The sequence below is a fragment of the Corvus brachyrhynchos genome, unplaced genomic scaffold (assembly GCF_000691975.1).
Source record: "Corvus brachyrhynchos isolate BGI_N302 unplaced genomic scaffold, ASM69197v1 scaffold416, whole genome shotgun sequence".
Classification (NCBI taxonomy): Eukaryota; Metazoa; Chordata; class Aves; order Passeriformes; family Corvidae; genus Corvus; species Corvus brachyrhynchos.
In genome coordinates this window covers 2,019,670-2,046,739 of record NW_008238439.1, presented here as the reverse complement: position 1 = coordinate 2,046,739, position 27,070 = coordinate 2,019,670, and the positions used below count along the sequence as shown (strand labels likewise).

Genomic DNA, 27,070 nt, shown 5'->3' with positions numbered 1-27,070 from the left:
GACTGCAATGCTACAGAATGTCCTGCAACAACAGGGACAAGTCATCTCTGCATCACTGACCAGAGCTGTGCCCAGCAAAGTGGTGCCATGCTACAGGACCCCGAAACGAGAAGGCACAGTCAGCATCAGCTCCTGAGGAAAGTGAGGCCACTACTTCGACAGCTGGGACTCTGAGACCTGTCCTGAAGAGCCTTGAGAGAGGCTGCAGACATGGCTGAGTGAAGGAGCTGAGGACTTGCCAGATCCACCACTCTCCGTAGCAGGAGAAATAGTGAGACTCTAGGGCAAATGTGACAGCTGCCCGGGGTGGTTGCTAGTGACCTGTGGTGGGTGTCGGGGAACCCTTTCCAAAGACAAAACTAAGAAGAAGAATTGCATAAATTTTTGGTATATTGCATGAAATTTTGAGTATAACACCAAACACAGAAGTAAAGTGAAAAGTTGTTTTTTAACTGTCTTGAAACAAGAGCATTAGCAGACATTTTCAATCAGCTGTCTGCCCATTTAGATCAAGTAAAAGCAGTTGATTTAGTTAGCATTTTTGTTTTTACCTGGTACTCTTAGCAGCCAGGGCTTACGCTATATTACATAAACTTGCTTGCTGGGAGAGGGATAAGTTTAATATGACTTTGCAAACGCTCAATGAGTTAAGTGTGTGTGTTATTAGTGTTAGACATATAATATTACAAGATTAAGCAGCCATTGATTTTCTACCATTAGCTCACAGCCACGGCTGTGAAAGGTTCCAAGGTATGTGCTGTATAAATCATTCTAACCACTTTTTCCTACTTCACAAGCAGATAAGTGAGTTACATCAATTAACTACACAATTACAGAAAAAAGAAGACGGTCTCAACATAGAGGGATGGTTAAAGTTACTACATTTAAATTCATGGCTAATTTTATTTGTGTAGCATTTGATTACTGTAGGACTAGTAATATTATTAATAATACTGTGTTCAACCTCCTTCTAGGAGTAGTCTGGGGTCTTTGTAAAAGACACTCAGTATCATCCTGTAATCTGTTTAACTTGTACACTGTTGCAATTATTAAAGGATCGGGGCATGGATCATTCATAGAATTATGGGATCAATAAAAGAACTATACAAGCAATAGGCCTGGAAGCAAAAGGCCTGTGTGTGAGAAAAACTCTCCATGAGAAAAATCTCTGTGAGAACCAAGCTGGGAACAAGAAGGGAGTTTTGAGAAGGTACAGCTGTGTAGGTAAGACCGAGAGAGAAGGAAGATAAACTCTGAATTCTTTTAATCATAACTGTAGAAGCTTGCCAATGTAAGTCCAATTATGTAGAAGTAGAAATGCGCTTTGATAAGTTTTAAGCCACTTAAGAGTTAACAAGCTGGTATACTATATAAGTGCCTTTGGATTGCTAATAAACAGAGTTTTGCTCTTATCAACCATATTGGCTGGTCTGGAAGTAACTCCCCCCACCGGAGTTGCCGGGCCTCTCTTCTTTTTACAATTCCAACAGTACACTGTAAGAAGATTGGGGGAAATGTGTGTGCCACAACTCAGAAAGAATATAAATTAGCCCAAACAAACCAACCTTCCATTGCTTCATTTCCACCTCTTCAGTGTCATGCAGCCAAGACAACCACGGCTACCCCTGGTGTTGTAGGGAATGAACCTCCTCCCCTTGGCTGATTATAGATGGGTTTCTGTATTGACAAGATCTGAAATTACCCAGAACATCTGGGATGGTTTTTTGTGGGAGCTCCACAATTACTCACTTTTCCATCCAAATTATTTCTTCCTTTTACTTGTGCCAAATTCTCCCACTCTTCATCACCAGCTCACTGTAAGCAGCACATTCAGTTTACCATGTTTTGTGACATGATAATTAAATCTACTGCTGTGATAAGTAGTGAAGCATCTAAAGCTTTCTCAAATGCTGAGCCTCAGATGTTTTGCCTATAACAGAGGGATTATAGTCATCTTCATGCTTCTGCCCATAAAACTGGCAATGTATGCAATAACACTGGAAGACTTGTCACAAATTCCTTCTGAGTCTGCTCAGTTTTGTAGTACAAACTGTACAAACCTCTGATGAATTCAGAGTCCCTCTGAAGTCCAGAAACCTTCCACAGGCTGTGTTTCTTTTTGTGATTTTAATTTATCTAGTGTTTCTGTAAAGATCCCCTTAAACACTTTGGTTTTGAGGAGAATCTTTTTTAGGTGTGTGACAGTTTTAGCAGCACCTTGATGTGTTATAGTTGCTTGATCTCTCTTCCACTAATGTTGATTGTAGCAGATATAAACTGTGAACACAGAAAAGTTTCCATGTAATTTTTGCGTTGTCCTCCTCCAACGGAGAACTTGTCTAAAAGTAGCAAAAAAGTGGGAGAATGAAAACTGAACTACAGTTATTGTACCCTTCAAGAGAAGCAGATTTTAAATCATAATCATGAGGATTTTTTGCAATTTGTTATATAAAATACCTTTGAATTAACTTGCTGTCATATTTCCCTTTGCTTTAATTTGTGGAGTTACACTGGAATTAGCCTTCTCTTTGAATGTTAAATATTGGCATAGGGATTTTTCTTTTCTGTTTTAGTGCTTGGTTGGAGTCCCATACTCAGAGTGTTGGGCATATTACTTTTTTAATACCTTGCCCTCAGAAGTGTTTGTGGTTCTCTTCAAGAAATAATTTGCAGAAGGGGCCCTGAGATCACTCAGGTTGAAGGCTCAGGAAAGCGAGAGAACAGTGACAGTGAGCTGTGCTCTGCCAAGGGTTGCTCTCATACCTTATCAGAAGACATAAAATTAACAGGAGAGCCTGCATTAGTAAAACAGTTCTGTTGGCCATTGCAGAATTAGGAGGAATGATACTGGATTCTACCTTAAAAAAATATTGTTGTCCAGGGGCAATTACACTTTATCTTATAGTGGCAGTATCCCAGCTATCTCCCAGCAATAGGTGCACAGAAGATGAGACAGTTCCACCCCAAGTAACTTGCTTTTTGTTGTGATCATAGCTTTGTTTACCGTTCTTTAGCTCATTACATTTCCTAATATAATGGTTTTTTTGGGTATAGTTTATTCTGATCTGGTTTTTTTGGAGAGCCAGATTTTCTAGAGATATTTCAAACTACCAGTGGATGCTGGGTATTCTCATGGTGCTCTGAAAAACCCACTACAGAGTTGGCTGCATGCAAAGGAAGACTAACATGCCTTTGGTATAATACCCTTTTACCTAGTTTAGGTCTATAATATATGCATCCAATTCTCTATTGACTGTAAAAATGTAAATCTAGTTTATGATTATTTTTCAGTATAACCCTCCTGTCTTATCAAAAAGTGTCTTTTGTAAACTGAGAGACAAATAAATGTAGGAATTCCTTTTCTCAGCCTAGAGCTGATTCTCACCAGAGTTACGGCTCACAAATTAATGATGAAGCTGAAATACTGGTGAGGAGGAAGCAACATGCTGAGAATAAAAATATGTTCTTAAACTAAAAGCAATATTTCCAAATGTCCTAGAAGGCAACATAAGATCTCTTGCATGGAGCAAGATTAATATCCTTGCTTCTAATGCAATAAAAAAAAAAATCAGTAAGTGGGAGTGATGCATTTAATTGAATTGACAAACATAGGTAATGTTTGCTTTGCTGCCACCACACTTTGGAGCCCAGCTCAAGGAGGAACTCACTGCCAAGTGTTTCATCCCTCCCACAATCTCCATTCCACTGTCTTGTCCTTCAGAATTCCTCCTTCCAGAGCTACTGAGATGTGGGAGTAACTAGTCACCTGATAATGACAATGTTATAAAAACTGCAGAAACTGTGGAACTTCATGTTTATATGTCTATTTTTATGTCTTGAAGCCATCCAGCTATAACTAGGTGGGCTAAGGCCAACAGATCTTCTATTTCTGATATATATTCTTCTAGTTGAAGGTATCCCTTCTCATTGCAGTGGGGAGTTGGACTAGCTGACCTTTAAAAGGTCTCTTCCAACCCAAACTATTCTCTGATTCTATTTTCCTGCGTTTCCTCTTCTGTTATCCATTCTTGGTATGTGTTAAACTCATTCTTGCCCTCTGTCTTAATCATACGTTCCTTGTGTGTGCTCTCCGCTTGGAAGGTAAATAGCATTAATAGAGGCAGCACTAAAATAGCACAGTTAAGGACAACACAATCTACCATCACACTGGCAACTCCTTTATGGGCTCTTACTAACAGTATATCTAAGGCTGAACACAAAAGGGGTAGTGTGTGTGAACTGGGTGTCAGCATAACCCATGTAATCAGAAGTTATTGGGAAACGTACTCAAGCAGCTTTTTGTTACTAAGACACAATCCCACTCATTTTTTTAATGTGATCTGTCTTCACTGTGTTATCTCATGGCTTTAGTTCAGGGACAGTAGTGATTGGGTCATTGAGTAGTGGTAGTTGCACTGCAAGGATAAATGAGCTCACAGTTGAATTAGCAAGAATTTGAGAATAGAGATTGAAAAGAGTTTCATACACAAAAAGGTCCACGAGTATTTGGCAATTACCAGCACTGGCCTGACACAGGTGAACACTCTTACTACTCTAGCAACTTTCAGCTGCTAGAAAAGACATACTTGAGATGTAATCGGAGAGGACCTTTAAAAACGTCTAGTTCCTAAAGATTAGGTTGAAACTTGTCTGTATACAGTACTTGCCTAACAAGGAGGCCTTGCATTCATTGTATGTATAGTGTGACTGGACAAAGCAATGCTGTGTGATTTACATATCCCTTGTCTGAGCTGTGCTTACCCACTTTGGGGGCTAGAAAGCTTGGAGAGGGAGGTAGAGATGGTATGTGGAAATCCTGTGACAACACATCTCTCTTAATTAGAGACTTTTTGTTCTCTAGTATCTTTGCATTCAGAGTTGTATCAGCCATCATCTTAAACAGGAAAAGACAGCTTAGGTCAAGAAGTAATTCCACTCATATTTTATGATAGATACTGTCTTTAGTGTAGTGTCCAGTAAAAATTTCTTATTTGCCGTTTTGTGAGTCCAGTTTTTTACAGCTTCAGTTATTGGAATTTAAGCCAATAAAAATAAGTCATCAACTAAACTGGTCTCTATTGCATTTTTATGATGTAGGCTTTTGTATTAGGAGGTTGTGAGGTGTTGCTCATGGACTGAATTAATTCCTTCAGACTTCACTGGCTCAGCCAGAATATATAAGACATGATCTGTTCGTGCTTGTGCTGGTGAAAACATTATTGCTTTCCTAATGTAGTGCTACCTAAGAAAGTAATGCCGAAGTGCAAATTACCAGGAGAGCAGTACTAAGAATTCATAGTCACATCATGGCTTTGTAATTGGGCTTACCAATTATGGAAGAAAATACAATGTAAAAACACAAAAGGAAATATTTCTCATTTACCTCTCTCCAAGTACACAGAAATTGTGTTATTGTTCTTTGAAAATAGCATGTTAATGAAGTATATACAGTTAGATACTGTTGGGGAGGATGAAAGTTTGGTAAGAAAGTTTCACAGATATGTAGGCTTGGCAGAAAGATCTATGAATGTAGAAACTGAGGATGAGGTAGAAATGGAAGCAAGTTTTGATATAGAGTAAAAGATGTTTTGCTGAAACACTGACTGCTGAGTAACTGAGAAGGCAAAGGTTGGAGATGAGTTGGAAGGAGATTTTTATGAATAGGACAAAGGTATGTGACTACAAACAAAGACATGTTTTTCACCAAGTAAGTAAGTCTCAAGAAGAGCATAAGTAAATAGAAAACATGTCTTTACCAAAAAGAGAGATATGGCAGGCAAACAAGAAATGTTGAAGTAGGAAGAAAAAGAGAGGTCTGAGAATTTTCCATTGTAAGCTTGAATTGTAACTTACTTACTCTTGTGATTGGATAATAATGACTATAATATGGTGATGGTAGTAGCTATGATAGGCTATAGGCAAATGTAAAGGTATTGTGTATGGTGCTTATTGGTTGTTATGTATTAAGATACTCTGCAAAGAAAAGTATATATTTCTTTGTTTGGCCGAATTCAGAAATATATCCTCTGAGAGAGGGCACAACCACGCCTCCCCCACCAGGTTCGGGAAAGAGAAATTTTCCTCGAAGGAAAGTGAAGAAGATAAAACTATTTATTTAACAAACACACGAAAGGAAAATATGTGCTCTGATGTTAAAGCAATCAAGCAGTCCAGTAGAAAAGGGAGAAAAATCCAAAATTCCAGAGAAGGAAAAATTCAACTCTCAGTCTCTCTCTGGAGAACAAAGCAGCTGAACCACTGGCCAAAAAAACTGTCCTCGGGAAACAGCAAGCCGGGTGCTTCCTCCCTCCCCTGCTGCAGTGGGGAAAACAAATTGCTATCTGTGTGTGACCTTGAACAAGCTGCAAACTGCTTTGAAAAAGTTTTGCTCAGTTTTTTCCTTCCCCCTCTCAGGCTCAGTTTAGAGGCATAGAAAGGCACAGGAATTAATTTCTGGGCATAGGCAGCAATATGGGATACACATCATAAGGTCATCCCAAGACAAGTATATACAGTTAGATACCTCTAAAATAATTTTATTTGTTCAACAGCTAAGTGAGGACAGGGAAATTTATGATATGGCAACCTGATGACTCCATTTTTGAGGAAGCCCAATAAGCTTCTTTATAACTTGGGAGCCCTTTACTATCATATTGCCATTGTGTCTGAAATATGCATTATAATTCCATGCCTTGTCTTATTCATGTAAGATAAAATCAAACCTTATTAAAACCCCACACATGTTGTATCTGCTTGGAATTCTGAACCCTGGTCATCTGACAGGGATGTTTTCTAAGGAAGCAAGACAATAATGTAGCCTGAAAATGTTAATTTTGTTGTCTCACTCTGCCCTCAAGAGTGTTTTTTGCCTAATCTCTGTGCCACATCTTGGCAGATAGACGGTTTAGCTTCCCAGCAAGGCTAATGCTGCAAGCTGGGAACCTTTGCACAGTGCTTCCAGGGGCACAGGTGAAGCTATGAGGCCAGAGTTCGTCACACCACTTGGGAATGCTGGGAAGGAAATCAGCATTGTCACTGGTAAAGAGTAAATTAGGTGTTTAGAGTCTTTCTCAGTGATAATCTAGCTCAGAGATAATGAGAAGAGGATGAGATTGATTTTTTTGCAAATATTATCAATACTAGAATTAGGCCTGTAGAATTGTTATTTTATCACTTGTGGTACACAGCCCAGCATCCAGCAAAAAAGGAATGGCTAATTTTTGCTCTAGCATTTTCAAAGTTCCCTCCTCATTTCCCTGCTAGACTGAACCCTAACTGAGACCTAATGCTGCCCTCTTCACCAAAAGTATAATTTTACATTAATTTCTCTTGGCTGAGAGAAGTCCATCCAATTTCAACAGCAATTTAGATGTAGAAAATGGCTCAAGCATTATTTTTAGCCAAAGGAGGTATTAACAATTATGCAATTAATTGTGGGTTGGTGGATGTGAGTTCAGTACTCTTCTGCAACCAATTCTAAAATAAGTTACAGAAAGCCTTTTATTAGGGTTTACAAATTATAGGGCTTAGGTTTTTTGAGAGTCTCATATGCAGCAGTCTTTTGGAGTTGGTGGTTATTACTTGACCCAAATAGTTTCAGAAATCTGCTAGGACAAACCGGACAGATAGTTATTAAAGACAGCAAAATGTGAAAGGGACACAAACAGGAGAAGCGTGACTGAAATGTGGTTCCAAGTGACAGTTATCCTTTGCACAGTAGCCAAATGTTGAACTGAGTTCTTGCTCCTGCCAAAACAGCCTTTCCTCTTCCACTGTTGAATACCGGAAGATTAGACAGGCCAGCAGGGAAGGGACAGGGCCTTCATCAGTGGTGAATTTGAGAGGATAACCCAGCTGCTGTTTCTTCTGAGCTGAACTCCATGACTTGTGGCTGTGCTGGGCTTTTCTACGGTTACAGTTCAGTATCTCCAGGCTTTTGGAAGGAACTGGATCTAGACATGCAAAGGCATTCAGCTAAAACAAGGTAGCTGTCCCTCTGAACTTGTGCGGTAGCAAATTTGGCAGTCCAGATATGTTTCCTGCCTAAACTTTGGTATCTCTAAGGTTAAATCAAGATTACTTGGCTGGCTGTCAGAAATGTTTCTGCCTAGATGTTGCTTCAGGTTTTAACAGTCCCCAAGTCATCAGTATAGGAAAGGAGCAAAGGGATCCAAGAAGTCACAGGCTAGCAGATTGCTCTAGGCAAATCATCCTGGCAGCTGGAGGAGCCAGGAGAGTGGGGGATGTCAGGAATGCAGGAACATGCAGGCAGGCTCCAGAAGACCCTGACAGTGCAAAAAATGGGCAGCAGTTCAGGGACGCCAAGGACTTGCTGCCTCCAGCTGGCTTATACTGCATAGCCAGATTGCCAGTGAAAAAGAAGGTTGGGGAGACCAAGGCAGAACGAGGTCTCTGTGTAATCTCATGGAGGGAGGTCTTGGGAGCAGGCTGATGCTCCCCACCAGCTCACGACAGCAGAAAAGTGGTCCCATAGCTCTTCCAGTCTGTCCTTGCCTTGGCGTGTCCCAGGCTGGGAATACAATGGTGATTTCATTTTACCTGTGTGGGCTGCAAACTATACTTTCTGCAATAATTAGCAGTCATTACTGAAGGATGCAGGTTTTAATTACAAAACGTGTAAGGATTTTCACATAATTCAGTCATGAAGAGAAAGGAATCCTCTTTTCAGAGGAAAATGCAATCAAAATTAATAGAGGCCAGAAATTAACTGTGTCCTATTCATAAGTCAGTAGGACCCCTGAGAAAGATGAGAAGAAACTGTAGAATTTTTTGCTTTTCCTGGAAAACCAGTTTATCTCTTGCCATAGCCAGCACACAAATTAGTATTAAATTATAGAGAAGGTGCTGAAACACCTCTGTTTTCCTAGGAGGAAGAATTACAAAATAGCTATCATATGTCAAGCAGAAAGAAAGATGCATATAAAATAATGTGTGCTTTGAATTTGTTGCCGAAAGCAATTTTCAGTTCAATAATTTTTTCGCATTTTTTTCAAATATGCTCCATTTTAATTTGCTTTCATAGGAATAAAACAGTCCATAAACATCAGCAAGCCATTTGGCTATCCTTATCCTGAAATACCTTTTCACTGCATGTAAACCTCCTCACAGTCAGGTGCCGCTTTTTTTTCTTCTTACCCCACTCCTACCTGCCGCTTGGTGTCCTGATTCTGTCCTTCCCGGGTACTTTGCTTTTCAGGGCAGGAGCCTGTTCTTTGTTTTGAATTTGTATTGGTTGGAAGCTGTTTTTTCTGATCTACAACTGAAGCATTAGGCCAAGTCCATATGAAAAATGTGCTCTAAAGGCTGTTACATTCCTTCCACCCATTATCAGCCAGTGGCTGGGGGGTAGTGAGAGAACTGGAGAAGCCATTGCAGAGGCCATGCTGTGTTAGAGGTCAGACTGTTACTCATACGGGAGCTTGCCAGCCTTGATGAGAAAAGTCAGGGAAGCTGGAGGAGATTTATTTGCCAAATACACCCATTTTTCTTTGGAAAGTGTGATCCAACAATCAAAACTTTGGGAAACACTGGCTCAGGTACTAGCCCAGCAAGCATGATGAATAAAGACAATAACAAGGGGGAAAAAAATAGTTTAAGATATGCCTGAAGTTACATAAAGTGAGAAAGGCTGAAGTCTTCTGCCAGCTCACTTTTTCAAGGTAGTTCAGTAAAGACATCTCTCTGGGATTGTGCACTTGTGGAAGATGAGAAAAGGGGTAAGAATATTTCTCAGGGATACTTTTTCCTCGTAGAGCAGCTTCCCACCAAGGACACTGGAAATAGAAAACCTGATGTTTTCTCAAAGAGAGCTTCTCAGGAACTATCTGTGAATTACTAAACATACAGCCTTGCCCAAAATTTAGTTCTGGTTTAACCTGAATTGAGAACTGGGCCTCTCTTGGGCTTGTACTAAATGCACCAAGGTCGATTTTCAGCTCTGAATGAGATACATCTTCAGATGGCTCAGAAGAGCAAGTGCCAGGCTATGCATCACTTTTGGAGGAAATGAACAGGTTTCTACAGGATTCTGGAGGAAAGATACTCTTTAAAATGTATTGTACAATCTTGCTGGTGTTGTCTTCTTCCTGACTCTTCCTTCAGGCTCCCTCTGGTATTTATAGTGTATGTTACTACTGCCTTCTCCAGTCCTGTTTTTGGTCCAAATGTACAGCAGCTTGAATCACTAGTAATATTTTCTAGGTTCACATAAGGTTGAGATGCAAATAGGAGCTTTCAGTTCCCTTTAAATATGATGCTTAGTGAACCCAACTGGGATTTTTTTTCTGGCTTATCGTAGAATCATAGAGTGGTTTGAGTGGGAAGGGACCTTAAAGACCATCTAGTTCTAACCCACTGCCGTGCCATGAGCAGGGATGCCACCCACTAGATCAGGACTAGATCTGTTTTATTACTACCATCCAGAGAATTGAAAATTCTCTTCTCCTGAAGCCATATATTTCTGTCTGGTAAATTACATGATGCCTGAGAACAGCCAGCAAACAGTTTGCCTGTGCAAACAGTCCCACTGTGGGGTCTGTGGGACATGTAAACAACTTTGCCTGTGCAAACAGTCCCACTGTGGGGTCTGGCTGTGGGACATGTAAACAAGAAGTCCTAAGCATCATTGCAAATAATGCAGTTGGGCTGCTATCAGTTTATTCCAGCAGTATTTGCTCCTTTTTCCAGTCCTGGCTAGGAAGAAAGGCAATTGAAATTTGAGTATTAAGAGATGAATTACAGGTTTTAACACTAAGATCCACTTGTGGATGTGACTCCCATGAAAGTGATATCCTGAGGCCATTCTCAAGTTGCAGAAATTGCATGCATAAAAACCTTTCCCAGAGTTTCAGTTCCTCTGTGAATTCCCCTTGCTTCATACCAGCAATCTGTTACATGCTTTTTCTGCCATTCTGCCACGAATCCCATCTGTGGGGTAAAATACTTGGCAACATGGAACAGTCCTGCTGAGCAGGGTTAAGTCTTTTTCTCTGTTCTGGACACTGCAGAGGTTAACTTCTTGTTAGCACTTCAGTGAATTTCTCACGTGAAATTGAAGTGTTCCCTCTCCCTTTCAAATGACAGGAAGGGAGATTGTTTAAGAATGGGTCCACACATTACAAGCATCCCATTCCTGCCACCAGCAGCCACCTGATCTCTGTGTTGGACAGCTACCTGCTTTTTTTGGGACAGAGGCTGCCCAGAGCAGGTGGAGGGTTGCAAAGTGGTATGGTGGTGTAGGTGGGCATGGTGGTGGCAAGATTGGGATGTAGCCTCTGAAGGCAGTCCAAAGACCATGTTTGGGTCCTGTAAACTAATGGCAGTCAGAGCACAAGGTGGGATATGGAAAAAGTCAAAGAGAAAAAAGGTGTATCTGGTCTTGTTCTACTGATTTTTATTTTATTTTTTTAAATAAATTGCTAGCATGATTTTGTTCTTAAAAGTATATATTTTTGCAACAATATCATCCTCCCTTAAAACTCGACTGATACCAGCTCTTTGTGGAAGTTCTTAGATGGATTTCAGTGAGCTTTTTCATAGTCATTATCTTTATTATGAAAATCTGTGTCCTGAGATGTTACATATCCCAGTGTCAGCAAACCTGCTGTGCAATTCAGTGGATTATAATGCAACTCACTAACGTGCTTGAAATAATGAGGTTGCTCTGTTCTGTGGGGTGCAATGAAAAATAGAAGGTACTGCTGGGAACTCAGATTTGATTTAAAATCCTGACTGAAAAGGTTCCCTATTAAAATGCCACTGCAGGTTACTAAGTTTGTATATTCATTAACTTCTATTTCATGCTGGGCATTGAGAAGGCCAGAAGAAATTTTTTAGTCTTTTGCTCAGTGCATCTAAACAGTGTGTTAAATTCCAGCCTTGCAGACTTGCGGTCCTCTTGGAAGTAAATGTTGGATTACTTGAACTAAACACAGAGTGGTTGCTGTGCTGGAATCAGTTGGAGATCTGAGCTTTGAATTCCATAGCACTGATCTTTCCCTGAGAGTTGTAGTTCTCAGATCTGACTCTCTTTCAGGCAGCTCCTACCTCTTTCTGATTATGGAATTAGAAGGAGCTGAGTTGATCCCTTTGCACTCCCTGCCTATCTGGAAGTTGGGGAGAGGGTATGGATTTCTTTGCTTTAATTAACAGGAAGCCTTTATAGTGACCCTTCAGCTTCAGTCACTCCTGTCCATCTCAACATAATTGCTGGGCCATTTTTCTGTAGATTATTTTTATGGTCTCATAACTTTATTTTCTCCTTAGAAGTAGAAGCTGGTTTGGCAGAAAAACAGCTCCGAGCCAATCATACCTTTGGAAAAAGAAATCTATTGAGAGAAAAAGGTGCTGGTAGAGCTTTTTAGCCATTGTCTGAACCTAACTGGATCTTACAAACCCCGCCTGTGAGATGACCTATATCCCTTTTAGAAGAACACTTTTCCTCATGACACTTAGACCATGACATAAATGCTGATGAATCCGTAAAATGTCTTAGCATCTGCCACAGGAGCCTTCAGGGTGTGAAGCAAACCAGGAGATAAATGGAAGTGCTCTACTTACACAAGACTGCAGAACTGGCTTTGGCTGCCAGTTGCCTGGATTAATAACCTGTGTAGGTCTGTGTATTTCATCTGAAGCTTGATGTATGTTTTGTTTGTACCAGTTTTCTCCTTTATAGATGCTCAGCTTTACAATTAGATGCACAGTTGTTTTGCCAATTGATGGGGGCGATTTAAATGACACAGACACCAATAAAGAATGGTCTTATTCTACTACTAATATTAAGGTAACACAGAGGTAAAATGATACATTTAATAAAACAAAAAGCTTACTATGTGCTTGGCTTTAGCAACAAACAAAATAAGCAAGATACTGCATCTAATCAGTACTATATGAAAGAGAGAGAATAGTGATTGAGGAAGACACATCACCAATTTCCTAAATACTTTACAATCATCCAGAACCCGCAGTCGCTGGGGAGCCCCTGTTACAGTGGCAATTTGGAGAACTTTCCCAGGAATTGGGAGGTCTTACACAGTGTGTCCACTCATAAGTGAGGTCTCCAAAGTTGCTGCAAGGCAGGGTTCCAGCTTTTATAAAATACCTTCCAACCAGCCAGGACCAGGGCTTGGCCAGAGCCCAGGCCACGGTGGGGGTAGGGGTTTCTTGCAAATAAGCATCTGGTGATGTCAGCTGAGGTGGTTTCTTAAAATGATGTCTTTATTAACATATATTGCAGATAATTACGCAAGGTCATGTGAAGGCATTAAAGTGGTATGGTCAGTCTGTATGCAAGGTTCTTTTGTTAAATGACTAACAGAGACAGTGTCTATTACATGATTTTCAGGAGTCGTCTGAGTCAACTTTGGCCTGAGTTGTTCAGGCCTGAGTACTTCAGCAGTTTAAAGTTGCTGCTATCTTCTATTTGCTGTTTAAATCCAGAGGGTCGATTTTCCCCTCTCACAGGGCCGGGGTGGAAAAGGCAGCATCTATGTCTGGGCCTCTGGAGATGGGGGCAGCTATGATGACTGTAACTGCGATGGTTATGCATCAAGCATGTGGACAATCTCCATCAATTCTGCCATAAACGATGGACGGACAGCTCTGTATGATGAAAGCTGCTCTTCAACCTTAGCCTCCACCTTTAGTAATGGGAGGAAGAGAAATCCAGAGGCTGGCGTGGTGAGTCCTGATACTATTGTGCTGTTGTTGCTATATTTGTGCATGATATATGTCTATGTGCATGACCTATTGCAACTCTGTGTACTTTGGGTCAGCAGATGGTTCTTTGTTGAGATGAATATTTTCTCATCTGCAGTATGTGATGGTGCCAAAACTGTCAGCTGAGAAGACGTGGGATTTATACTGAGAACAGCAATGATCTTCCATCTCTTAGAGCTTCAAAGGAAAGTTGGTGCTTTCCTTTATCAGAAACCAGATTTAGAAGTTCAGTTGCCCTCTTCCTGGAGGACAGTGTGACAAAAGGTCTCTGTAAAAATCTAAGTTAACATCTGAGATCATATTTACCTGTACTGGCAGACTTCTGCTGTACAAGCAGCACAGAGCAGAATGACATTTAGTCACCCACAGAAGATATATGGGAGTTCAGACCACAAGAGCCTGCTGTTGCTGCAGGGCCATACTTACAGCTGGAAAACAGGCAGGTTCTGTTCAATTGTATTTGGGATTCTCTTCCACTGTGGTGATCACTGCTCTTCAGCTCTTCAGCACCGTCAGACTAGCCAGGACATAGTTCAGTTTACAGAATGGAAAATGCAGATGTGCTAACTCAAGGTTAGTTTTTGCCAAAAGCTGTTGTACATTTTCCATGACCCTGTCTCAAACCCCCAAGACACATTGCACAATCCTAAATACCCATATGCAGTAGCAGACAGAACACTGGTTTCTGTCTTCATATCAGCTCTGTGATGATACCAGCCAAGATGATCTGTGGCACCTTTGTAATTACTGCGATAAAATGCATTTCTAAGGTTTTCTACTGGTTTCTGCTAGTGACTAATCTGCACAGAAGACAGAAGCCTGGTGCTGCTGCTGGTCCTAGAGTTGGACAAATGTTAAAAAGTCAATAGTGTTAACAATTCTAGTTTCAAATCTTTTTGGTAATCAGAAAGGAATTTAAGGCCTTTGGTTAAACTGAGTTTATAAGAAATAAATGGGTTCTAAGTGGTAATGAGCACTGGTTTACTACCTGATGACTTGCTCTTTCATTTATGCTCTAAATGTGTCTCACTGTGGTTTTAAATTGATATGCTCTTTCAAAAAAGAAAACAGATCGTGGGCCCAAACACAATTAAAGAGCAAGGGCTCTTTACAAACTCCACTTCCTGTATTTTTCTGAGTCTGTAGCTGCAACGAAAAAGGGATAGCTGGTTTCATTAATTACATATAATATCATTGCAGGCTACAACAGATTTGTATGGCAACTGCACCCTGCGTCATTCAGGCACGTCTGCAGCTGCCCCTGAAGCAGCCGGAGTGTTCGCCCTTGCCCTGGAGGCTAAGTATGCTGTTGAGAAATTCCTCATGAGCTCTAGAGAGGAGAGGGCCTGTGGTTTGTTTAATGGTGTTCATCATTTCAGTTGGCTGGCTATGGCACGAGGCTGCAATAACCAGCTCAAAAGCCGCCTCATACAGTAGTGACGTGCATAGTGACTTGCAGATGGAGCAACAGCCTTGCCAAAGTCACATGGCAGATGTATTTTGGCTGTCTGGCTCTCTCTGTGTCCTCCCCATCCTCTACATCCAGGGATTAGACTTCTCTAGCACTGTTTGGAGGAAGAGATTATTTAATTTCTCCACATGTCCTCTGCGAAATGCTCAGCCTACAAAAACATAAGAATGAACCTGTAGTATGAGACAGGAGTTCATCTTGTGCCAGGGTACTGTCTGCAATGACAGATACTTAGGGAGAGGACAGAGAACAGGGATTAAGAGTGATCTTTCAACAAGAGCTTTGTCAATCCATAGTTTGTAGAGACAGCAGTTGGTCTCTCCTGTTTAATAGCCACAGGCAGATTGATCTTCCTTGAAGTTGTCTAGTTCTTTTTCATATTGTCTGTATTTGGCACCTAGGTAATCCAGTAACAATCAGTTCCTCAATATTTTTTTGGCAATGGTGGTGTAGAATGGTTTTTTTGTTTTCTTAACTCATTGCTGGTAGCTTGCTTCTGTGCTCTGTTACATGAAGGAATAAATTTCCATTGTCTATTTACCATCTCCATGGTATTCCTGACACTGGAATTTTTTGTATATCTTGGAATCGTTATCTTCTTCTCTATTGATTAGGAAAAGTTTTCCTTATGATAATTTATACCAGCTTTTTACTTTATGTTAAATTTTTTCATTAACTGAGGCAGTATTTACTTAGTTACAGAGCTTCAGTTGCTGTAACCATGGCATGAAGTGAGTACAACGTGCATAGTTTCCTTCAACAGTGCAGAATAATGAAGATCTGTGAGAGGAGGCCAAGTTTACATTAGCAATGACTATCATGCTCAGAGCATGACTTGGACCAAGTCTCATTTTTCAGGTTTTATACATGTAAAACACATGCCAAATGTTTAGCTTTGGACGATCATTCCTTCTACTATCAAACTCATTCAGTGGGACAGCTGCTATGTAATATATTAATGTGGCCATAAAAATATAAACGTTTAATGAATTTTCTGAGAACTGTACTCTGCCAAATTATCATCAGTAGGAATTAGACTTAACATCCCTGGCTTGCACTAGAATTTCTAGGCTTTACTGAGAAGGCTACTGGAGAGAGAAGGAGCTTTCAGTGTCTCCTATTTCTTTCTGGCTCTATTAAATTGTATTGTGCAGAACTATCCTGGATGAACCTTCCTGGGAATGACTGACAATCTCCCATGAAGCCTGTTCTTGCCTGCATTATGTCTGTCAGCTCATACACAATATAGGATTGACATGTCTCTCAAACCAGACCAATCTATGAAATAGAAAGTACAGCTCTAAGATATGTAGCAAGCTCTTAAAAGATTTCAATAAGAATGATGTAAGTGATATCTTCTTTTCAGCTCTCTTGTGTCACCTTGGGGGAATGACATTAATTGGCTATTCTGGTGTACATTCAGCATGCATACATGCTTATTACTTGGGGCACAGAAAGCTGAAAAGCAGATCCTTTTAGGCTGATGGTTTTAATCAGACATATTGTGATGTTGAAAGAGTTCATCATAAAACAACTGGAATAGCTTTAGTTATGTAGAATTAGAATGTCAGTTCTAAAGCTTTTTAGAATAATAAGTGCCCTTCCTGTTATCATAATCACTGTACATCTAGGAAGACAATAGGAGATGATGAAAAATAACCACTGAAACTAGGCAAATATTACTTGACTGCATCCATCCATGCTAATATAACATGGGTGACAAACCTCTGCCATACCTTACAGTGCAAAGCTATAGACACCCATGGCCCATATATCCATATTCACAGAATCCTGACACTACTAACACCTGGATCGTTAGAGCTCATCTGCTTCATGCCCAGATTGGGGCTTCTCAGGTTGCATCTTGGAAGGTCCATGGGAAAAGAAGGAGGAGCAGGCAAGAAAAAGGGGGCAAGATCTAAGAGGAAAGCTAGGTGAAAGTTTTTAATAATCTTTTAATTTTTTGTACTTTTCTCAGGATCTGGTATAATATCTTACTCATTTTGTTAGTTTAAAAATTGCATGTTGGATCTATAATGTCTAGTTAAAATAAGTTATTTTTAATCAGAAATGATTTTGCAGTTTTGGAGAACATATTTGGAAAAGTACTATATAATTCAAACCTATTTTGGTCCCCATGAGATCAGTAGAAGCTTTGTTATTGATATGTGGGTAGTTACAATTTTGGTATTATTCATAGAAGCAAATTTTACCCAAAGCCTTACTCAAACACAGTTTTTCTTTAATATCTGCTTGGAAATACTGTAATGTTTGTCTCCCATGTTGCTCTTCCACAGCTTGCATCTGACATGGAGAGACATGCAGCATCTGACAGTGCTCACCTCCAAGAGGAACCAGCTTCATGATGAGGTTCATAGGTGGCGTAGGAATGGCGTTGGGCTGGAGTTCAACCATTTGTTTGGCTATGGTGTCCTAGATGCAGGAGCAATGGTTAAAATGGCAAAAGACTGGAAGACTGTTCCTGAGAGATTCCATTGTGTTGGAGGGTCAATACAGGAACCTGAGTAAGTGAATAGTCTAGTGGATGTGTTTGGCTTCTTCCAGGCATGTGGGAGGCTGCAAGCATACAATTATGTTGACAAAGACAGTCAAAGAAACTTAATGAAGTTTTTTTTCTAAGTAACCCTAATGTTACCAGTAATAAGTTGATAAAATATTTTTTATCAACAATGCTTGATGAAACTACATGATCTTTCAGTTCCTGACTTGCTGGAGGAGTACATTCTATAGCACATCTGTATCCTCATTGCTAGTGCCAGTAGTGTTAATAGCAACATCCATTTCTCCTGGGCACTCACAGGTATGTTTGTCCTAAGTTTCTATGAATAAAGAGCCTATCCCCAAATGAAAATCTGGGAGACTGGCACTGTAAATTACATAAACTGCTGCCACATGAAATATGTATCAGCCAAGCCATATCTGATTGTGAGATTCTTCAGCAGACAATTCTATCTCCAGAAGACTGAAACAATCATCTGCAGGTACCAGTGATACAGTTTGAACACTACAGCATTTAATTGCACTTAAGATCTTCAAATCTCTAATTGCAGGGTAGGTAGTCAGATTATTTTCTGATTTACCTTTATGTGCTAAAGTGAATGAGTCAACAAATGAATGAATTAATACTAATTGACTACAACAGCTGTAGTTTAAGTAATTTAAATACTACCTCATAATGGCCTGAATTATATCTATACCATTTGAAATTTGATTTTCCAGTGCCATTTTTGAAGGCAACATTATTCTGTTGGAAAAAGAAAACAGACTAGGATGCTACCCTAGCACATAGCTCAACCAGGCAAAGAATGAGTTTTTCCCCAACCTTCCAGACTGAATTTTCATGATCCAAGGTTCTACAGCTGAGGTCTGAGTTTTAATTTATCTGGCCTATGCATGCTCACAGGTAAAAAACAAATGAGAATACTGAAGCTAGTTTTAATATATCTCTAGTTTATTAATAATTAAGTGCAGACACATAATCTTATTTATCTTAGGGCAGCTCCATTTAGTGAAATGGGGATCATCCTAGAGGAGGAGAGAACATTTCTTTCTGTAGTCTGTAAGAGTACCACCCTGACAACTGCCTGACATATCTATATATTAACAGCACTGCTGTAAGATTTGTGTTCCCCAATGGAAATGTTGCTGACAGGAGATAATAAGCATTATGAGGTGTAAAAAACAAAGCTAGCTAAGTCGCAGCATCTCCAGAGATTCCTTGGAAATGAAGACTACTCTGCACTTCTGCTGTGGATAATTGGGTTATTCTTTCATTTTGGTTTGCTGGAGCGACATTTTTTATATATTTTCTCTGTATTTAAGTATAGATATTTGTATACATAAAACATGTATTTAGTATAGATTTATGAAGGTGAGTAGTTGATATGGAGGTGTGTTTCAGAGCAGCATTGTCAATTAAGCAAAAGGCCAGGAAATACTTAATAGACAGAATATACGGTGTGCTGAAAGCAATCAGTATTTAAAATAGAAACACTTGTTAGCAATAGGAACTTTTCCTGACAAGGGTTCTGGCTAGTTTAGGGAAATAGAAAGTTTTAAAATAATGTAGTCCATTAGCTGAGGAACAGGAGCACACAGGAGCTCCCCCTGCTCATCTCTCACTAGGTACTACACATGCAGAAGTGGATATACTATAGATAATCTCCCACTGGGTACTATGCAATGGATGTACTATATGTATACACACACATAAATTGGGCAGCGGCACATTTTAAGGCTGTGGAATAGCTGTCTTCACTTCTGCTCCTTTATGTCAGGCTTTTTCCACCACCCCTGGTTCTTTTTGTTTCTTTGGGAAAATTCACCTGGACTACAATAATTAGTCTAGTGAAGCAGAGACTATTAGATCCTAATTAATATGAAAGGAGGAAATAGAGCAAGCCTTTTCTCATGTGTTTTTAGAGGGCTGAGAGAACTTTTGCACTGCAGTACTTGAGAAGGTGGAGAGAAAAGCTTTTTACAGCTGTCAAGCTGTCTGCAGAGCAGATGTAGTGGGAACACATTGCCCTTGTTTCTTTGGTTTTAGTCTTGACAGGAAGAAAAGACTCACACTGTGATGTCCCTCCTCATTAACTGGAGGAGATAAAACACTTATCACATATCTGGGAATGAAGCAGTGTTTGACAAAGCTTTATCCACTGTGTGAGAAGGCTGTGAGACAACAGGAATTCAGATCAAGTTGAGATTGAGGCTTCCCATGCAGATAAACTGCAAGCACATGGCAACTGAAATTATGATCCTTCACCTCTGTCTCCATGTAGTGCATTTTTCTTGTGCTTTGGCATGTAAAGTAAGTATCTCAAGTGTCTTAGATGCTCAAATATTTTATCTATACAATATTTATGTTATACCAACTTCTGCTCCGTAATACTCAGAACAACACAGGTTTTTCAGTTTAAGGTGTTTAAATGCCTTGAGGATCTGGGTTTGAATGACGTTTTACTCTGCAAGTACTTCCAAGAAGGTAATACGCTATGAAAGGCCTGAGCCAGTTAGTGATGTACTAAGCTCTAATATCTGGAGTTCCTCTCAAGAAGAAAAGAATTCCTGGAAGCTAGGCTTGAATTAAATGCTTTCACTGGTCTCTAAAGAAGACAATATTTCATTAGCAGAGGGAAAAAGCTGGTACTGATTTCTTTTGAAAAGAAGGTATTCATTACCACAGTGTGATCAATGCCCTTCAGAAGACTCTCAATTAGGCTGCAGAATTGAGGTCAGGGAGAAGCCACTGAAAGACAAGATAATGACAAGGTGACTGGAGTATTTTGTGACTTAGTCCCTTTTTTAATGATTGCTATAATTCTTGTCTTTCAATTATTTCTTTTAGACAGAGGAAGATGTCACACTGCTCACAGAACACTGATGATGAAGATGTAGAGCATTTTTACACTTTCCATGTGTTTTGCCAGCCAGTTTCTGAGGCAGTGGGTAATTGAAGTTGCATCCTGACCCCAAGGGGTTTAGAAGGCACTTGACAGCCTTGGCTCTTGGGCCAGACAGCACTTTGGCAACTCAGTAAACACGTGCGACTTCTTTCCTTGGTGTATGTGCTCATGTACAGGAGCTGTTAGAGAATAGAAATCTTCATGAAAAAGTATTTTTCAAATAAACCGACTCTGGGATCCCACGTTTGTGCTGGTTTCCAAAGCAGAACAAGAACATAGGCTTTAATGTGACTGCACTGAAATTCTGTGCAATTGGTTCCTCCAACACCAGAGAGCCATTTGCTGCTGTCATTTAAGGAAACTGACATGACTGACTACTCACGGTTCTTTTACTGAGTATACACATTATTATGCAATTACCCAATAAAGGAGTGATAAGTGAAGACAACCATTTATGTTAGTTCTTAAAGAGCAGTATGTGCTTCTTAATTGTATTACTTCTCTCTTCGTGTAGGTGTACATTTCATAATTATTTTCAAATTAAGGTTTTGGTGTAATTTTCTAAAAAGAGAACATTCACTTTTTGGCTAAGTTTGCAACTATTATTTCCTTACTTTTTCATGTATTAATAAGAAAAATAATACGATGGTTTCTGTGAGGCACCAAAACCCAGTAAGCCATGTTGTGCTGTTTTAATTTGCTCAATTATCTTTTGATCCACAGAAAGATACCACCAACTGGCAAACTGGTCCTCACACTGACAACCGACGCGTGTGAGGGGAAGGAAAACTTTGTCCGATACCTTGAACATGTCCAGGCAGTCATAACTGTGAATTCCACTCGACGAGGAGACCTCAATATCAACATGACCTCACCAATGGGAACAAAGTCCATTTTGCTGAGCTGGCGCCCCCGGGATGATGACTCCAAGGTGGGTTTTGACAAATGGCCTTTCATGACCACTCACACTTGGGGAGAAGACCCCCGAGGCACCTGGGCTCTGGAGATTGGGTTTGTTGGCAGCCAGCCCCAGCGGGGTGTGCTGAAGGAGTGGACACTGATGCTGCACGGGACTCAGAGCGCACCGTATATAGACCAAATAGTAAAAGATTATCAGTCCAAACTGGCCATGTCCAAGAAGGAAGAGCTGGAAGAAGAATTAGATGAAGCGGTGGAAAGAAGCCTGAAGAGTATACTGAGCAAGAACTAGTGCTGTGTTGCATGACAGTGTCTTTCCTTCCCCAGACCCCTCTACTCACTGTTCTACTATCCAAACCTCTCTGTTAGATGTATTACAATGATTGTCTCTGTAGCCAAATTATCACCCTTTTTTGATTTTAAAGTCTTATATCTTGTCAGTAATTATTTAAATTGCCACTGAAGCAGTCCATTTTTTAGCTCTAAACCACAAAATATACTCCCACCAAATACTATGTACAGTTTGTGACTGTAAATGATGATTTTTCTTTTGTGTCATACAAATAGGTAATAACCTGCAAAGAAGTTAATGTCTTTTCCCTTCATATTTCTGTCGTAGAAGTTTGTATTAAAAAAAGAGTGAATTTTAACATTGGAAGTTGGTGATAATGAGCACATTTTTAAAAATGACACTGAGAGAGAGAATCACAAAGAGATTGTCTGGTGAGGTCTTTAACTGTCTAACAGCTCCTTCTGCATCACTGACTTCAGTGAGACTTCCTCCATTGGGTTCAACTAAAGTAGCACTATACCCCACAAAAAGAAATAATCCAGAGATAAGGAAAATTCACCAATCCAATTTGCAGAAATGCAATTTTTTGGGAGTTTTTTTTCATACTACAGTTACACTACATACAAAATTCAGCTACAGGATGGATCAACAGACATGCAATAAGGAAGGCAAAGTGATGCCAAAGCTGAGTAGCAGGGAGAAGTGATTTGCAAACTGGGTCAGGGCATTCTAGAAGCACAAGTCCCAGTTTTGCTGGAGTTTTTTAAATTTGGTTGGTTTAGGGGTTCTTTTCCTGTGTTGATTTTTTTTTTTGTTTTGCAATTTTGGCAATTTAAATCAATTTACCATCTTACAGCAGAACAAGCACACAGGGATAAGCGGTAGGATTTCTGGCAGTTTGTGTGCATCTGCTGGTTTCTCTACTGAGATGTTCTCCAGCACTGTAAAATGACACTGTGTCAGCAGTACCAACCACAGACACCTGTTTCCTGGGGTTTACAACCTAGCTGCCAGTAAACTGCTGTGGGGAAAATTTGAAGCACACAGTTTAAGTCCCAAAGCAATTTTTAATTTAAATTTCTTTTTTTAAAGCTACATATTTGTTGATATTATGTTATACGAATATATTTAAGGAGAAAAATATGCTGAAGTTATTAAAGTGTAATGCAAAATTGGCCTTCTTGAGAAATAAAATGTAGTGTATTTGGGAAGATTTGTTGGCATTGTTCTTTGCTGTTTAAAGTCAGTCCCACCTCAGTTTTTTGGACATGAGTTAAAGTCCATCTCTCTCACCCTCAGAATATGCTCTAGCTATTGCTGCAAAATATAACATTCTCCCTGGTGGAATTACTTATGGAAGCAACCACTACATGTTCTCAGGTGTGAGATCCTAAATTTAACCTTTGAGTAATAAAGGGTCTTGATTCTGCAAATATTCAGGCACTTACACTAAACCACATCAGTGGACCTACTCAAATGGTAATTTTAAGCAGGTATTTCAGATCTTTGCAGGATCCAAGATCTACATTTTAGCAGTGACTAGTTTCAGAATTTTATTATGTATTTTTAATATGCAGAGTATTAATCTAAGATGTTTTAATAAGAGTTGTCCTGGTTGATCCGGTGCATAGTAGTAGAAACACATTCAGTAAGTAAATACTTGTCTAACAAATTAAAAACATAACCCAAAGGTTCTATGGTGGACGTGTTTCACCTAAGAATGTATAACCTGTGCTGTTAATTCAAGTGAATATCCATCTTTTATTTTTCCATAAGAGGCCTGCTCTTTCCTTTTCCAAATGAAAAATAAACAGCTCAACCTACTCAAAGTCTATGCGAATTACACCCTAAAGCCAAGCCAAGCAGCCTCACACTACTCACAGGTTCCTCGTTGCGTGCAGCAGTCCCATCAGAAAAATTTACCATATATATATTAATGCATACACCTGTATGACTAAATACATACACACCTGTGGTATTGCTCTCTCTGTGTATATATATACATATATATATTACATACGATATATATATTCAGAGTACGTTACATATATTTGCATATAAATATGTCTAGAATTACATATGGTATGTAAGGTATAATACACATACATCGTAACTTTTTGTGTGTATGTGATCAAAGAAAGAGATTACTGAAGGTTTTTACAGGACTTCCAAAATGTGGAAAAGTTTTGGAATAAGAAAAGTCCATGTGGAATTCTTAAATGAACATGTACATGACTTTCCATTGCATTCATGTAATTTTGCAGTTCTCTGTTCAATTATTAAATATCTTATGAAGCAGCAAAATAACTAGATGGCTGTTCATATTTTCATAATGCTGACATAATTTAGTAATTGAAAAATCACAATAATGAGTGATATACAGAAGTGGTGAGTTTTGATATAATTATATATATAAAACTAGATGTATATACAATATAGAGATCTACTTCAAATTCTTGGGGATTTTTGTTTCAATGATCACTGAAAATTATGTCCAGTTAGACTGAGTTTTTATGGTATTGCTGATGGAAGATAAAGTTGATTTGTTAGTATTTATAATAAAGGGAAAGATGAAGCTCATGATGCAAAACAGGTGAGCCCTGTGATGATGTTTGATAATATCAGCAAAATAAAGAGCTGTTACAAACTGGCAGGTCCTATCATCATCGCCTATCTGAAGGTACACGGGAGGTAAAATGCTGCTCTCAGTGGGATGACTTCCTACTTCTCTACTTTTTACACTGATAAAGAAATGTGTATCCTGCATATACTGGATATGGAGAAAATAAAGACTCCAAAAGAGTTGATAGCAACAGATTAAGAGTAAAGTGCTTTATGTTAACTCTGTGAAACTCTAGGACATACAAGAGTCAAGCCACAGGCTGGGAGGAGCTGTTTTTATTTACATAGCATTATTTACGTGGTTCAAATCCATTGGCTCCAAGATGTTTTTGCTCCGCAAAGGCAGCAGCAGTGCAGGTGCTGAGCTGCTTTGGGAAGGCGATGATCAGGAATAGACACCGTGACAGTTTTGCACTGTAGCTCATTAGCAGCTCTGGTCCCAAGGAAATGCTACAGCAGATTTTTTTCCTCTGCTGTTTGGAGCACTTTGATTCACATGAAACCCCCTGTTTCCATTTTCATCTCTACTTTCCACCCATACCTTTTGGGTACTTTTTAGCTCATGTGTTCCCATGGCAGAAAGTACATTTCATTTTATATCTTACCATGTCTGCAGCAGTACAAGCTGGCAAGGAACCTCCTGATCTAGTTCTGGTTGCCTCGGAAGTGAAAATGCACCTCTAGTAACCTGAATCTCGTTCCAGTGTCTTGTTGAATAGATGCTTGCAACTATTTCACCATTAAACTTGAGCATAAGCACTTCATTGAGAATCTGCATTTAATGAAGAGGTTAGCCCCTAAATCATGAGATTTATTATACACTTCAGCATGGTCACTGTGAACCAGAGACTACTAGTGGTTTTCTATATAATTTTCATGCACAGGCCTGTGACCTGTGGCCTTACTGGGCAACTGCAGTGTCCGTGGAAGGCAGGTCAGAGATTGTAGCAGAATTTAGCCCTCACCTCTTCTTGGTCCTTGACTTCGGCTGGTTGCTGCCCAGGCAATGCAGATGTGACTTCCTTCAGCAATAAATGACATCAAACCCACTTTAGGAGCAGTTCTTACATCACACTGAGCTGCTGAGCAATGGTTACAGGCATCAAAAACCAGGTCTGGGTCAGCAGCCAGTGGTGACACCACAACACAAAAAAGATTAAGCTGGTGGAGGTATTCACACAGTGGACACCTCGCCCAGGCTGTCCTGACATTGCCTCCTTGCCATTGAATGAGGCTTTTTGTATTCTGAACATTGGGTCCACTGTATTGCAGTGAAATCAGATGGACTGGGAGAGGGGGAAGTTCCACCTCTGTACTGCCTGAACCTGTTTGCACCCTGTTTTGTGACAGAATTATTAAGCAGCCTCCCTATTGCTGCAATGAGGGTAGGGTTTTTTTTGACTTTTTGTTTACCTTGCAGCAGTCAAACTCTCTTTCAGCAGCAGTTACTCTGAGCAGTTACTCCCAGCTCACCACAGCCCAGCCTGCATAGGCATTGATAAATGCCTTCTCTGCAGTTATTTACACTGTTAATAAATTAAACTGAAAACCAACAAACTCTAGTAAGCCATGTCTACTCCCATAGCATTCCAATAAAACAGCATTGACAAAAAGTCCTGACTAAAATTGTGACTGTGAGAGTTACCTGTCCCTGTTTCAAAGAATAAGGTGCCACTTTACTAGACATAACAGTCACAGTAGATCAGATGTACACCTGTCCTGGACCTCATGAATGAAATAACCAAAGCCAACTTATTACTGAAGGAAAGTCTTGGGTTCTGTGAGGAGGTTCCGAAGCTCAGGGTTGTCAGCTCAAATGGCTTTTAGCCCTGCCTTGCTGCAGCTGACAGGAACTAACAGGCAGAAAGAAAAGGCACAACAGTGCTGGAAGCATAAATGAAAACTTAAGAGAACTGGGATAGGATTGGACAAGAAATGTGTAGAGACTAATCTAATATAGCCCTTCAATAAGTCCTGGGCTTTAGTGGGATCATTTGTGTGCTTGGAGTCAAGCTGAGGCCTAAATGATGTATGAGCACTTTAAGTAGAGCTCAGTATTCGCACACATACAGGTGAAAGATTTCCTTTCCCTGATTTTTTGTTTGTGTTTTTTTGTTTGTTTTCTTGAGTTGAAGGTTTCTGGGAGCTGTAAGAGTCTGTTGTTGCTGCAAGTGTTGGTTTTTGCTTCCCCAGGCATGGGGAGGTGGAAAGGTACTGCTTATTCCAACAGTCCTGTGGAGGAGCTCCATGTGACTGCAAGTGACAGGGCTGAGACAGGATCCTGTGGCAGTATTAAACTCTACAGTCCAAGGAAATACTTAACAAGAAAATACCTAAACACAGTCTTTGGCTGCAGTCTGCTCAAAAGCTTGTTGGCATTCATAAGTATACCTTAGTTGTGGTGGTGAAGGACAAATAGTGCTTTTATAAGGGATATCTCCCTTCAGGGAATTTTATTCTGAGAAGATCTGCAGTAAGAGCTTATTTCAAATGCGGGAAGTTTGTCTTTATTTCCAAGAAAAAAGGTCTGCCAAGCTCATCATTATTTAAAGACTGTGAAAGGGAGATATTTGGAACAGGTTATTTAACAGGTATCCAGCT

At 39.9% G+C, this 27,070-nt stretch overlaps 1 protein-coding gene across 5 annotated transcripts in view; it reads left to right on the top strand.

Annotated features, from left to right (window-relative positions):
• PCSK2 (proprotein convertase subtilisin/kexin type 2) overlaps positions 1–24,662 on the top strand; it is a 111,288-nt gene extending 86,626 nt beyond the window's left edge. For all 5 annotated transcript variants that reach the window (XM_017736540.1, XM_017736539.1, XM_017736537.1 and 2 more), the window contains 4 exons: positions 13,486–13,701; positions 14,941–15,041; positions 17,509–17,736; positions 21,361–24,662. In XM_017736540.1, coding sequence (XP_017592029.1) covers positions 13,486–13,701; positions 14,941–15,041; positions 17,509–17,736; positions 21,361–21,847 — 1,032 coding nt within the window. In that variant the 3' untranslated portion in view covers positions 21,848–24,662. The remainder of the gene's footprint in view (positions 1–13,485; positions 13,702–14,940; positions 15,042–17,508; positions 17,737–21,360) is intronic.
• Positions 24,663–27,070: the final 2,408 nt, after the last annotated feature.